At 30.7% G+C, this 15,415-nt stretch overlaps 2 protein-coding genes across 5 annotated transcripts in view; one reads left to right on the plus strand and one right to left on the minus strand.

Moving 5' to 3' along the window:
- The window catches only part of LOC141462332 (uncharacterized), a 29,787-nt gene that overhangs the window by 8,569 nt on the left and 5,803 nt on the right, over positions 1-15,415 (minus strand). Inside the window, exons 2-4 of one of the 4 annotated variants that reach the window (XR_012463189.1) lie at positions 14,043-14,157; positions 13,867-13,959; positions 11,800-11,935 (exon numbers count right to left, since the gene is read on the minus strand). The exons of 1 other annotated variant lie outside the window; for it this stretch is intronic. Coding sequence is in view for 1 of the 3 variants with exons in the window: in XM_074144100.1 (XP_074000201.1) it covers positions 7,325-7,462 (138 nt within the window). In the remaining 2 variants the exon portion in view is untranslated. Of the gene's footprint in view, positions 1-7,324; positions 7,547-11,794; positions 11,936-13,866; positions 13,960-14,042; positions 14,158-15,415 lie in introns of those variants that run through there. 2 more of the 4 variants (XM_074144100.1, XR_012463190.1) reach the window with 2 other exon arrangements.
- Ir8a (Ionotropic receptor 8a) overlaps positions 1-15,415 on the plus strand; it is a 23,830-nt gene continuing 8,415 nt past the window's right edge. The window contains exons 1-16 of the mRNA XM_074144103.1: positions 1-20; positions 2,671-2,761; positions 4,898-5,008; positions 6,234-6,440; positions 6,518-6,684; positions 9,153-9,326; positions 9,437-9,586; positions 9,663-9,860; positions 10,851-11,066; positions 11,154-11,253; positions 11,339-11,516; positions 11,696-11,879; positions 12,501-12,622; positions 14,418-14,565; positions 14,872-15,041; positions 15,225-15,346. Coding sequence (XP_074000204.1) covers positions 2,695-2,761; positions 4,898-5,008; positions 6,234-6,440; positions 6,518-6,684; positions 9,153-9,326; positions 9,437-9,586; positions 9,663-9,860; positions 10,851-11,066; positions 11,154-11,253; positions 11,339-11,516; positions 11,696-11,879; positions 12,501-12,622; positions 14,418-14,565; positions 14,872-15,041; positions 15,225-15,346 — 2,314 coding nt within the window. The 5' untranslated portion in view covers positions 1-20; positions 2,671-2,694. The remainder of the gene's footprint in view (positions 21-2,670; positions 2,762-4,897; positions 5,009-6,233; positions 6,441-6,517; positions 6,685-9,152; positions 9,327-9,436; positions 9,587-9,662; positions 9,861-10,850; positions 11,067-11,153; positions 11,254-11,338; positions 11,517-11,695; positions 11,880-12,500; positions 12,623-14,417; positions 14,566-14,871; positions 15,042-15,224; positions 15,347-15,415) is intronic.

The raw sequence follows: 15,415 nt of genomic DNA on the forward strand, positions 1-15,415 counted from the left end.
CCGACTTTAGCCGAGCTAAGGTGAGTAAATAGTTAACAAGTTCGTCTATTAAATATATTTATGCTAGTTATTCATTGGTTAGTTATTATTTTATGATTTAGGAATGTATTGTTAATATTGATATTGAGTAAGATACTATCATTAGTTGCTTTTCAATGTTTTAATAGCGTTTAATTAAAAAACCGGGCATGAATAGTTTAATACTTTCTATTATAATCAATCTAAGTCAATTGGGGTGCTACTGTTCACTGAATAAAAATATTTTATCAATAAAAATGGCCAAGATAATGGTCTGTGACATCAAATAAAATCTAAAATATATTAAAGAATATTTAATGCAGTAAAATTAAATTTAAAAGTGATCAAAATTGTTCCAAAAGTACAATGGATTCTATTTTGTTTTCAATATTTTCTGTAAGGATTCATGAAAACATTGTTCACAGGCGAATGTTAAAGTATTCTGAAAAGCCAATATTAAGAAAAATCTGTTGATAAAAATGGGGAAAAAATGAGAAACAAATTTAAATAAAACACAAGCTTTTTCGAACGTTTCTAATTAACGAGTTGAAGCATGAATGAAATGTTGGGTACTTGCTGATTTGTTTTTGTCGTTTAATCAATCCTTAGATATAACTTTTTAAACTGTAAGTTTTTGCTTAGGATTAGTTAATGATTTAAGTGAATTAGTACAAATATTTTATAGAGTTTTGAAATTTGTTTTACATATTTATTTCGTAATGAGAAAGCACTTTGTCGAAGAAAATGTGCTATAATTTAAGTATGAACTTATGAAGTCAGTACTAAAATAATTATGATGTTACTCTTTCGCCCATCTTAATCTTGCATCTTTAGATGGCTAGAGTCTTAACGTTGTCTAATTTTGCAAATCCAACTTCCTATCATGTGCTGAATAATTTATTAGTATTGGTTCTGTGTGTCTTCTTGGTTGTTTTTTTTTTTTACCTAAACTATGTGCAACCTGAGGACACATTAAGAAACACATTACGATTTATCACCCTCGTTGCACACTGACGAAACCATTGCAAACTTTTCAAACCAATGAACATTGTGCAAAATCTATTGTGCTACCATTTTATTAAAAAGTTGATATAGAATGAGAACTCAAAATACTAGATATTCACTCTGACATTTCTGTAATTTTCAACGTTACGATTTTTCGTGCAGTTTCTGACGATCAACCCTTACACAACTGCCCTACCGGACAGTTTTAATCCACAATTGCTTCTTCAAAAGAAATTAATATTTTGGTAAGAAAAAAAACTAGAACTTAGACATTGACTTTGTCTTTCTACTAGTTGACGCTAACATAAACAAATCTTTATTAATTACCAAAATCGTTTTAACGCACTGAAATTAAAGTGATCAATTCAAAATTGCTATTTCCAAATTAACACTTTAAAATGATCAATTGGCCCTAATAAAATATTTGTTGATAATTAATGATAATTAAGGCATCTGGCTGGTAAGAATATTTAACGACGTAGGTGGAAGACTGCAGAAGGTAGTTTGTCTATATAAATAGTGGTTTGTGAAATTCTGATTTCAGGAGACCTTTTTAGATTAGTACATTTTTGAGAGATCAACGTTACTAACGACATATGCCTGATTAACGTAAAAGTAATTCAGTATTGTCCCAAACGGAGTGAATTATATGTAAGGATTGCCATCGGTATCTAATTGCCCTATTCAATTGTAACAGCCATTTTAAAGACGAGAGGTAAAAATTGAACATCTTTGTGAAAATTACCCAGTGAACATCAATCAATATTAAGCCTTAATTAATTATTTTAGCAATCTAATACAAACATTTTGTACAAATTTTTAACTCCTTTCATGAATTGTTTTCTTTGTACCGAGAAAGAGTTTTTGAAAAGATATGAGTTAGGTGAAAACATTTGAAATAGGCATGAAAATAAATGATTGTAATATAACTTTTTTGTCCGCTACAGATTTTTATACAAGATTAAATAGGAGTCTGGCAAGATCGCATTGTTGTTCAATTGTGCAAATCCAACTTCTTTTAATGAATATTTACTTTGGGTCATCAATGTAGTGTTCAACCTTATATATTCATTAAATCATTTTTTAAGCTTTTATTTTGAAAGCCTTAGGCTGAGTTCTAAACACTAACGTGTTTATGTAAGTTCCATTCTGTTGGGTTTCTGCTGAATTTCAGAGAAAGCTTTGGTAGCCTTTTAACCAGTTGCTTTTAATTGGAAACATCGGTGAAACTGATCTAAGCTGAAGTGGCATTGCGTTTAAGTTCTTGGTCGTTTTCTGCACGCTTGACTAGATTTGTGGGTGAACAATCTACAATAAAATTATTTTTTCCATTTATCTAATACCAGACATAGAAATCTTAGAATTCCATACCATTCTCTAAGTCTGTGGTTCTCACTATTTATCAAATTGTTAGCATAATTTAGACTAGTCTAAAATGAAAAAGATCTTCAACTGATTCCTTTTATTCAACATTGAAGTGAAGCTATAGCAGAATAACAGAAAGATATTACGTATATATAAAACCTAATAATTCTTCATTAAATGAAAAAAAGTATTGTATAGATTTTAAAAAAATAAATTACTTAAATTTTGTGAATATTTAGACACGATTCTAACTTTATATATAATCTTTTCCTTTTATTTCAGAATTCTAACAATCCCCTGGAAAATATGCAAATAAATATAGTGCTTTCGATAGCTGTGATTTTTTCAGAAAAATCCTTAGCTGGGAAAATATGTAAGTATGTAAGTTATTACCCAAATTATAGCAAATCGTGCCAATAGAATAGGAGGAGAGAGAGAAACTAGCCAACGATAGCTCTCTCTATACAGGTTAATCGATGGTGTTGCTCTTCAATCTCTAAGGATGTCTCGGGGCTACAGGCGATTTAATTGGGTGATGGATTATCAGGACTGATAGATAATCAAGACTGTACAAAAGAGTTAGAGCAAGTAGAGAGCAATTTAGAACTTATGATATTTGTTGCAAGAATAGGATGTTGAGGTCGTTGTGAAGAGTGAGGTTTGTCACGTAGAAAGGAGCGTCAAATATCTGTCGGAGGAGTTTTATTAGAATCCTATATGATCCTTATATTGATAGGATTTACTGGACCACACAGCTCTAGTTATTTAATCCATGTAGGTTTGAGGATAATAATATATGTACATCAATTGTTTTGTAATCCATGGACATTTAGAGCGTCGTCCAATTAAGAAGTTAGGCTCGTTAAAAAGTAAGGTAATCGCCTATTTTTTCAGGTGGGGCTTAACGTCCAACTAACAATTAGGTGTCGTGGACGGAGGCGACTAGCAAACATACTTTACTGTAAATTTCTTTAATTACCCATTAAATAAAATCCAAGGCCTAAGACCGGGAATCGAACCCAGTACCACAATACATATTAGCTTCGCAGGTCCTTAGGCTCATTAAGCCATTGATATCTTTTAATTCTTCTATTAGGATTCCTCGCTGGGCACTTGATAAAAAAAAAGAAAACCCAAGGTAGCGTACCAACATATCAATTCTAAGTACTCGTAGTTGAAATGGTTCCTGACCCGAAAATAAAAAATTATTTATAGAAAGAGAACTGATGAGTGCAAATACATTTTACCCAAATCTTAATGCTCAAATTTTACTCATTAAGTTTAATCAAATACTAAACTCTATTAACAAAGAAAAAGAAAATGCCTATTTTTCAGGTGGTTCAACTTTTAATTTAGGTGTTGTAATGTAGGCAACTAGCGAACATTATTTACTATTAAATTCTCGTATTAACTATTAATTAAATTCAAGGCCTAGACCAGGAATCGAACCCATTACCACAATAAATCTTAGCTTTATTCTAACCGCTCGGCTAACGTGATGCCTTAGACCCTATTAAATCAAATACATTTTCTTAAAGGTTCTTTTTGTTGAAGAAATAGTTTATCTTGGAAAAGTAGAAATTATCTATTAAATAGAAATTGGTAAGAAGAATACATCCCACTAACAAGCTATGACCACTGGTTGTCTAATGTAACATTAATAGATTTCTGCAAAGTCTTTGATGTTTTATGTATTATGATGTCTTTAAAGTACTATGTTAGTATTAACATGACTTAAATAGTAAATTAATGTTAAGATGGCCAACTGCTTTTAAATTACATTTCTTCAGAATGATTTGGCCATTTGTTAAGGAAGACAGAAATCGGAAGAGCAGCTACCTAAAAAAAAAAAAAAATCTTATCGAGTGGGTTTCTCGCTTCATTGAAGCTGACCAAACTGTTCCGGACATTGTAGTGTGTCCACAATGACAGAGAAAGCAGTTCCGCTGCAAGTATTCTCATATAATATATATGCATAAATGCATTCTTGAATCGTTGGACAATATTCAGCATTTGCAACTAACTGTTGAACTTCCTTCAACAGACCATTTCATTATTATGAATATGGTGTAGTTTGAACTCAACTATCAAAGTCAAATTCTGAATTTCGAGAAAATTAAATTTTACCTTGAAAAGGATAAGCTAAAGATTCGTTTCAGCCCAGATTTTATTTGTTTAGATTTATTCTTTTTATTTTCAGCAGCGTTGTCAACTCATTCTCCTTCCATTAAATAACACCTCGTAACATTATTACAAATCTACATGTCGCTCTTTATTTATTCAGTATACTTAGCTGGGCACTCTGTTCTAGAACGGAATAACTGTCTTTAACGTTCTCCACTTGGACGAAACATCTGTTCCAAATTACTATCTTAGTACCTTAGTTTAGCACTTTTAGGCTTTTTCGATCACTATAGACACAAGGGGAACTTATTCCTTTCATTTTGTTTTTTAATTCAACGATCAGTTTTATGTTTAATGTAATTTGTGGAAATTCCTTTGTGGTTAGTAACTGTGAAAGAACAAGAAGATGTGACGTGGACAGGTTTAGGAGATGAGAGTATGGAAGAAGTAATCATAACAATTGACCGAAATGATGAATCAGATTCAACCAATAAAGGTAAACTCCAAAACATTATTTGGAGTTAATTTGTTCATTAGTTATTTAGTATTACTATTCTTTCTTATTATTCATTTTAACTTAACCGGTTTTATGTTTTCACGGTTTTTACTTTTTGTTTTGTTTCATTCAACCTCCAAGAAATCTAATCCAAACTTTAGTCTAATTTTTATAGTTTAGAAAATCATATTTAGAATGGAAACAGTAGATTGATTTATGTTTCTGTATAGATGTAGAAGGGTAAGCTATTTAATATCGTCTTACAGCTGGAATTTCCGAAACAAACTATATAGTTTTCGTTGTTCATTTCGTTGTTCAGTCCATGAACAGACAAGACAGATGACACACCAACCCTGTAATGTAAAAATATTACTTTGTAAACTAGCCCTGAAGATGACTTAGTCCCTAGGTTGAAAGCTCGGCAGAATAAATGTATCACGACTGAAATGGCAATTATTTTTTCATCCTATTGTATAGTTTTCTTTTATAATTACATTTTTGTATAGTTTTTATTGTTGGAATTTTCTATTTATGTTTTTATATTGGGATCTTTTCAACCTTCTTTTCCGCTGGTACGTCCATGATAATGAGTTTGATGTGGGCCTGTGCACTCAATATCTTTATCCTCTGAGTTCAGCGGTTCCCAATCTTTTTCATTAGAGTACCCCTTTACATGATTGTTTCCTTAGTGTGTACCCCTAATATATATATATAATAATCGTATTCTTGATTTTACATATTGTAACTTTTAAACAATCTGAATATAATGTGTCTTGTAAAGAATATGTTCCTATTAAAAAATCATTTATGAATAGGTAAACATTTCAAACCAATAACTATTGCAGGGGTCGTAAATTGAAACAGCAAAGCGTTAATAAAGGAGCATTTTTTCGAATTTTTATATCTTCCGCCATAATAACTTTTTTTTTTTGCGTACCCCTAAACAATCTTTCGCGTACCCCAGGTTAGTTAGTTAGTTCCCATTTCTTCTAGTTCACAGACCATAAATTCTTATTCTGCAGCTTATTTGGTGACCACTTGTTGACTATTTAATGATTCAGTAGATCTTTCTAGTTTAAGAGCACTTATAAAAGTTTATCAATATATATTATATTATAATAACATATTGTGCGAAAATTATAGTGCACAGAATAGAATTCGATAGTTTTCAAGTTGTGTTTTTCGAAATAATTCCCAATTATTTGTGTGTGCCTGTTGTTCGTAGTTTGTACAGCTCTGAAAGATGGAATATCAATTCTATTAGACCTTACTTGGACTGGATTAGATGAAGTTTTCCAAATTATTAATGGAACTGGATTACCATATATAAGAGCAGAGCCTGAAATTGTACCTTTTTTAAGAACATTAGATAGAACTATAACAGATACTAGAGACGTCGTGGATGCAGCACTAATATTCCAAGATGCTCAGGGTACTGTTCTCACTCGATTAATTCCTTCATCCATTTCCACCGTGGATATTATTTGCTTATAGTATTTTTGTTTTAAGGTTATGAACAAAGTTTACAATATCTTATACTCGAGTCATCACTACGAGTGGCATTATTTAATAATCTGGATAATGAAACTTCAACTAAATTAATAAATATGCGACCAACTCCATCATTTAATGCCATTTTTGGTGAAACAGAAGCAGCTGCTAGTATTTATAAAAAGGTACTTTAATTATTTCATATAACTAAGTCTTTAGTAAAGTTTACAAAAGATAAATAAAGAAAGCTTGTTAACAATTACTCGACATTATTAAAGTATGCAACTTTACTGGAACTATTTTACTGTTTGGAGCGAAAACCTATTTAAAAAAAAATTGTTATTGGAAAGCTATTTGGGAATTTCGGGGCGTAGTATAGCGTTGGGTTCTTGGTATGTATGGAACAAATACCATAATTACATATTCGTCCCGTACCGTGTATTCGTGACCTTTCGGTTGAAGGGCATAGGATAAGATTTGTTATTCTTTATCTTTTTAACCTATATTTTCTCTTAAAATTATTAGAAGTTTGCATTTGCCAATGCTTATAATAATAATTCACTTTTGTAGGAGATGCTTATAACGGGTAACTTTTATAATTAATGCATAATTCAGTAAGCTGTTTACTCACACCATCTTGCCATCATCTCGTACAGAAAATTAGATCGGGATTTAGAAGTTTTGTGGTTTGATTTCACGCTCAAAAAACGTGTTTATCAATTCTTCTCGCATTTAGATTTACTAAGAACCACTTCTAATTTTATCTAACTTTTTTAACTTCCTTTTTTAATGGTAATACTGTTCTATGCTAAACTGATTACTTACCAGTTGAAAAGTTCTAGTGCTCCGAAACTGCATTTTTCCAACATTGCATTTTAAGATTCTCAAACTAAGAAGATTATAATGCTCATTAAAACTTAATTCTGAATATTCCACTATTAGTGAGACCAAAAACCATTTCATCCATTATTCAGTAGTCGTAAATCAGATGTCTTCGTGAGTTGAGTGAAATCAATTACGTAGGTCATTGAAATGGGGAAAACAATTTATCAAAGGAGAAAACCTGCCTGATAGGATTTCAGGGTTATGTCTTCCAAAGGCCACCGTAAATTTTGGTAAAATAATAATATATTTTATATAATATAGTGCAAAATATAATCCAAAAGTTAAAACTTTGTTTAGACCATTTTTTTGTGAATATTTATCATTTGATACTGCAAACAATCCGATGTTTTAGTTATTATTTCCATAATTTTTTGTGCATTAATTTGTTTAAGTTCATTAAGTTATTTAAAACTTTTCATGCCAAAAATATATCGTATAATTTTTATTGCACGTTCCAGAAATTTTATGATAAATCTAAATTTAAAAAATGGGTACAACTATTTGTGTTATATTGGCTAGATATCCTTGAATGTACTTCCGTGTTCAAGATCTAACCTTTAATTCTGATATAATAACAATTTCTTACTCTTTTTTTATATAAATTTGTTTAATCAAAAATGTTATTCGTGAACTTTTTATAAATTAAAATAAATTTGTTGGATTTTATGTTATAGTGTTCTAGAAATTTGTAGATAAAAAAATAGAGTGCCTTGATAAGACTAAATCCAGTGCGACCTAAAAGATCTGTAGAGGCAATGTTTTTTTATTAAAAATAGGCGTCTATAAAGTGTATAATGTATGTTTGATAGTAAATGAAACGGAGTGATGATGAGTAGAGTTTTCCTGTGGATTAGCATTCCTAAATTGTTCACCACTCAGTCCCTAGGAGATGTTTATGTGATGTTAGGCCGGGATACCCTTAGAAACGCCTAAATTTCCCATAGAAGTAACTAGTCCACTTTCCCTATGGGATTGTTCAAGGTCTCCATCTCGAATTTTATTTTATATCAGGGCGGTCTAAACAGTAAGCGAACAATTACATTAATCCTGAGTACAAAAACAAAATCACTAATCATATAGATTGGGAATTTTGTGTAAATACACTACAGAAGTTGTGATTCTGTGGAAAATGTTGTTTTCTCTACATTTTATTTCCATGTTCTATTTCATTTCCTGCTGAAATCTTATCTGAAAAGTATGACAAACTGTCAGAAAAATCCATACCTAACAGTCTTATATATTTTTACTTCGAACAAGAGCTGCAGTAAAATTCACATAACGTTGTATATTAACATAGCAACTACTGTAGTTCATTTATATCATACTACACAAATTTGTATTAGAGTAACTTACGGTATCACACATGTAATTTGAACCATAAAGTAGATATTTGATTAGATTAGATCTTAGATTTTTGAATAAATTAGATCTAAACTTAATTTTGGATATAAATGCCCCATTTGTCATAATGCAGTAATTAATTATTTAGGACACTAATCTGAAATAACGTAATGGAAAAATAAAAAATACGAATACTTATTAAACCATATTCTTGGGGAACTAAAGATTATTTCTTTTGAACTAAAACCTTAACTAAAATATTAGTCTTTTTTCGCTAGGGTTCACCGATGAACTTTGCTAAAATTAATTTAAATTTATGCGATTTCAAATGAAAACTTGAAATTGCATAAGTATGAAATATGACAAAACTGCAGTTAATTAAAACATTTCTTAACTTTTTTTTAAAGATTTTTTCTCCTTTTTTAAGGCTTTTGAAAACAAATTAATAAAACTGCACGATAGGTGGGCTCTAGTTTTAACGGACATGCATTATGAAAATTTAGATAACTCTTTATTTGAACACCGAACTAATATATATAATTTGAACAATAATCTGTGCTGTGAAGAGGAAAGCAATTGTACTTGTAGTAACGATTTCAATGTAAGTCTACCTAAAATTACATTAATTATTGGTATTAAATTATAATAATTGCAAACTATTATTAATTCTATTTTAAGATAGATCAGATAATGTTTTTTTTATCGTTTTAGTTAAACAAGGAATACCTAGCACAACTTAAAATTGCCCTAAGAGAGGCAATTGCTAATGCTAAACTATCCGAATTGTCAATTACTGTAGACTGTGAAAATACAAATGACATTAAATCAGATAATACATTATTTTATGACCAGTTAAATGAGGTAAGAAATATTGATAATATTTTTTAATAAATTTGGCTAGAAATTCTGGTTATTCTAATGAAATTTATTATTTCAGCTGTCTGGAGGATATCATTTACTACAAATGGATCTTGCTGAAAATTTAGTTCGTCAAAGGATTATAATGGATTGGAAATTAATAACCAAACAACAACAACATCCAAAATTATTGGGAAAATGGGACTCAAAAACTGGATTAATAAAACATCGCAAAATTGAGCCCATCAAAAGATTTTTTCGTATTGCAACTGGTTATGTAATTATGACCAATTGACTCTTACTAAAACCATATTTAAGTTTTTGTATTTCATTTTAATTTAATGGTCGTTTGACAAAGAATCAAAATCAACAATGTGAATTACGACTCACATCTAATATTGAATTTTGTTGAACGTGTTTATATTCTTAAAGAAAGTAATTGGTATGGACTTGCTTTAGGATGGAAAATAATTTAAACATTCTATGGGTGATACACCATTATAAGGAGATTGCTTGGTCAAAAGCAGTGAAAATAAAAACTGTTCATTTAACAGAACTAAAATAGCCAAAAAAAAGTAAAATATTCACAAAATTGGACCAAAGCAATTTCTCCATGGTATTTGTTCAATTAAAGCTTATTATAAACTGTTATATCGATTTGAGACTATCATTTTTCTTTTAATTTAAGGCGCCTTCAGGATCTTTGGCCTCCGAAACTTCTTCAATTCACTTTAACGTAATGAGAGATAATGTTCTTTCAAGACAGACTATCTATCAACGAATAGTGAGTTTTAGATAACCCCGGGAAGAAAACAAAGCAAAGGCCAGTCCTTGGATTCGAACTCGGGGCCTCTATTTAGAGTCTAGCGTATACCTCAAAACTAATCCTTTCCATTTCGGATAGTTATTCTTTTTCTTATGATGTTATGTGTTTCAGCCATCAATAATAATCTAAAATATTAATGAGGGACTGTAACAAATGAAAAAATGCATAGATACCAATGTTTCGCTATATTTAATATCTTTTTTTTTAAATATATTCAACAGACACCTCAGGTTACACGTTTTTGTTAAAAATAATTAAATATATCGAAGCTTTGATATCTATTTATCCTCTCATTTACAATTCACTATTAATTTCAGATAATTCTTTGTTATTACATTTATTTTAACCCTTGTGGTTTTTTTAATTTGAATTCCTGATCTGTGTTAATAAATTTCGGATCTGTAATCAAAAAACAATGAATATTTTATTGTTTATTTGTAGAGCATTCCTTTTGCCTATCCAGTGATAGATGGAAATACAAAAAAACTAATGTATAATGAAGATGGCAGTGAAAAATGGGAAGGATACTGTATTGACCTTATTGAAAGATTATCACAAGAAATGAATTTCGAGTACGAGCTATCAACATCTTATGATTATGGGAAAAAGTTAGAAAATGGAACCTGGAGTGGTCTTGTGGGACAATTAGCCACTGGGGTAATAATAATTTGGCTACACTCTTGTAGTAAAAATATAAATTTTTCTTTTTTATTCTTTGTGTATGATCCAATATTTTTGGGTTAGAAAATTGATATGATAGTTGGAGCACTAACTATGACTTCTGAAAGAGAAGAAGTTATTGACTTTGTTGCACCATATTATGAACAAACGGGATTTTCAATAGGTATTTAACATTCATGTATCCTTTCTACTTTATGTATTATGTTTTCTTTGTAGTTTTTTATCAATTAGGTTTTTTCTTTTTCTAGTCATTAGAAAACCTTTCCGTAAGACCTCACTTTTTAAATTTATGACTGTGCTAAGAGTTGAAGTATGGATCAGTATATTAGGAGCTCTTTGTTTAACTGCAATTATGATATGGCTACTGGAAAAATATTCTCCTTATAGTGCTAAAAATAACAAAGACAAATATTCTTATCCTTGCAGGTATTTTACGCTGTTATTAAAGATTGATAAGTAATTAAACGTGAAACTCCAATATCCATATTTTGAAAGTTTAATTGTGTAACTGGAAAAATTAAGGATACTGTAAAATTTTTGACTGATAAGCATTTAATCTATTTTTTATTTGATGTAAAATAAACAAATTCATGTTTTATTTTCAGGGATTTCACTTTAAGAGAAAGTTTCTGGTTTGCAGTTACCTCTTTCACTCCTCAAGGAGGAGGAGAAGCACCCAAAGCTCTCTCTTCCAGGACTTTGGTAGCAGCTTATTGGCTGTTTGTAGTTTTGATGTTAGCAACATTTACGGCAAATCTGGCCGCATTTCTCACAGTAGAACGCATGCAGGTAAGCATGATTTGGCACTATCTTGTTCTCAAGTCTCATGCAATTTTAGATTTTTCCTGTAAATAATTTAATATAGTTTCACTATTTTGAAATATTCAAAGACTCACCTATTTGTATTCTCTAAGCCATACTTTTTTAGAATATATAAATGAGGTACATTTTTTTACGCTCTTAAGAAGAAATGATGCATCCTTGTGAACTGCTAAAATTTAATTTTCACTGGCAATCATGTTAAAAAAAAAAAAAATCATATATATTTATATAGAGAATATAACAAAATAGGATGCTTCCCTCTGATGTACCACTTCACCCCTGCAGCTGCCACGCCTATAAACTTAAACTTCTTAGTTCCCCGCTTCCGAAGCTATCTACAAATTGATAATCCGTGCATTTCTGCATACCATCCTTAATTTATTGCCTATCGAACTATAGGTATAATTGGATGGTAGCTTGACAGAATATAGGTGAAACCTTACACCCTTCTTCTTAAATAATGAGAGAGAAATAATGTAAAATGATTGGGTTTTAGAAAAAAAATAATATTTTTTTTTACTCTAAAATACTAAAAAAACAATTAATAAAAACTTTGATGAATTGCTTTAAACATTTTTAAAATTTCAGAATCCTGTACAATCTCTAAAACAACTTGCAAGGCAATCACGTATAAATTATACGGTGGTAAGAAATTCAGAAGCTCATGCTTATTTTAGAAATATGAAATTCGCTGAGGAAACTCTGTACAGGTATGTTTGTTTAGTAGGTACATTTTTTCAGATCATTTATACAATTTATATGTTACATAAAATGTTCGTTGCGAACTCAGTACATCACTTTTTGAGTATAGTTCTAAATGCCAGAAACGTAAAGTAATTGCTAATTTTCGTTAAAGTCTCCCATTTTTTCGTATCGTGGAACAATGAGAACAGATTCTGCAAGTCACCTCACCAGCTGGTAGATACTAACCTTCAATGGATATGCTTGGAGAAGACTTTGGAGGGGCAGCCGCTTGCTAGAGATATTCCGCATTTGGTCACTCCGCCTCTCTTACTCTTAGGGCAATAGGTATCTTTGAGAAATCTGTAGGAGTTACCCTTGGCAAATCTTTGTTAACTACAAGCAAAAATCAATTGTACCAACTGGCGTAACCCTTCATTATTCATGCAGCCAGCGTGTTCCATTGAATGACAAGTTCATTCAAGTTTGTATTTTGAAGCAACCAAAGCAGATAAAATATTTCTACTTCCAAGATGTTTACATTGGTCGAGATGTGTGGATACTGAACTGGAGATTTTTTTCAGTCAGTGGCACCTTTATTCCGATTCTGGGTCAGGGAGAGCAGTCAGAAGGGTTTAGTCTCTTTTAGGTAATGAGGCATCAATGTCATAGCCCAACAAGTACCAGTGTTGCTTTGAAGACCAAACCTTTCGCTTGGAGGACGTTTAATATTCTACTGAAATTCCTCTCCCCCAACTCTTGCAAGATAAGAAGGAGGAGGGATTAGGGGGAGCGTTTTAATGTTCTCTTTAATGTTTTCCAATCGCCTGCGAGGAAGTTGGTTGCCTAGGTTGTTTTTAATCCACCTTTTGATCATTCACACAGAAAGTGGTAATAGTTGTTTGTTGTCTTTCGGCTAATGATGCCTCTTAAGGGGCGTTACGTTAGAATGATGGGATCTCACCTTATATGACAGAAGAAGAACCATTTATTGTTTAGCTCTGCTTATTTTAAAATAGTTGGGATAGGGTTGCTATTAACGAAGTGTATCAACTTATCTGAGTCAGAAGTTTTTTTTTTTTTTAATGGTTTACTTTTGAAGTATTTTCACTTTTGTTTCGATTTAATTAAGAAGAGGGCACCCCGAACACCTTGCAGAGTGATCACCACCACAATTCACACATGTTGGTAGGGTACATATACATTTATATTATATGTATTAATGATAGCTTCTTCTTAGGTACGGTTTTATACTTCGTTTCAATAAACCCACCAGTTTTTAAAATGAATCTCTCTTATATTGTCTTCCTTGGAGAAGAAGAAGTAAAGGATACAGGTAAACGGATATCAGATGTGTCTGTTCTATCTGTAATTAAGTTAAAACCAACTATTTAAATTTTGTTGTCAATTATTTGTGCTATTCCTAAACAAATACTTCAATTTATTGACCTCATTTATCTTTGAAACTGAACCAAAAGATAAGTGCATTTAATACAGAGATATGTACTGCAATTAGAGATGGAAGCGTTGAACTATCAGGATCGAAAATGATGTACATTAGTCTCTTAAACAGATCGATAAAGAAAAAAAAAAAACAATCAATAAATTGAAATTAAAAAATTATAGACAATCAACAAAAAATTTTATTTTGTGACCCAATACATAATTAATTACACATAATAACACATAATCTTGATGCATTTTTAATGTACCTTCTCGAAATTCAATGATTAATGCCTACGTTTCTGAAGCTACGCCCATTACGTTTCATTTATTTCTTTGAACATTAATTCTTATTCTTTCTAAACTTAATTTGGATTTTAGAGTATGGAAGGAAATAACACTCAATAGCAGTGCAGACCAATCACAATACAGAGTCTGGGATTATCCAATTAAAGAACAATATGCGCATATACTTATTGCAATGGAGAAAACAGGTACTTTAGAATCTGCGGAGGAAGGATTCAGAAAGGTATTTATTTATTTTTTCAGAAGTTTGTTTTATGCGCGAAAAAATTAATAATTTTTGCAATGTAATTCTACAGAGCTAAAATATTTCTTTCTGCAAAGAAAATAATAAATAATAACAAATATTTATTATTATTCATTTATTTTTATACAAATTTTTATATTTACATTATATATATTATCATCATTAGGCCTGTTTCTAATATACTTCTTTTATCTTTGATAGTGGGAATAAATTGTCAAATTAAACTATGTTATTAATCTAGTCAACGAAATAGTTCTTTTTATTATAAACAAACTTGTAATCTAGGTGAGCGAAAATGAAGATGCAGAATTTGCAATGATCCATGATGCACTTGAAATTAAGTATCAAGTGTACAAAGATTGCAATCTAACTGAAATAGGAGAACCTTTTGCTGAACAACCATACGCTATTGCAGTCCAACAAGGTAGTCACTTAAATGAAGAAATAAGCAGGAGGTGAGTAATAATAATTAATTTTAAATTAGTTAACTGTGCTAATTTATTCTTACTGTCACTAACAATGATTTGCTTGCTTAACTAAATGGTCCATCCGGAAATTACAACAACAAAAATGATATGGAATCTCTCGTAAAATTCATCGGTAAAGTAATAATCTTCTTCTTTTTTTTTTTTACTTAGAATTCTGGATTTACAAAGTGACAGGTACTTCGAAGCATTATCTGCCAAATTCTGGAACGCTACTATGAAAAATAAATGTGACAGTTATGACGAAGATGAAGGCATTACGCTAGAAAGTTTAGGTTTGTATTAATCTCATAATTTAGCAATGGCACTTGTACTACCCCCAAAAAATTGAATATTTATTGATC

Source organism: Rhodnius prolixus, unplaced genomic scaffold (assembly GCF_049639745.1).
Source record: "Rhodnius prolixus isolate KJV_2025 unplaced genomic scaffold, Rpr scaffold_36, whole genome shotgun sequence".
NCBI lineage: Eukaryota > Metazoa > Arthropoda > Insecta > Hemiptera > Reduviidae > Rhodnius > Rhodnius prolixus.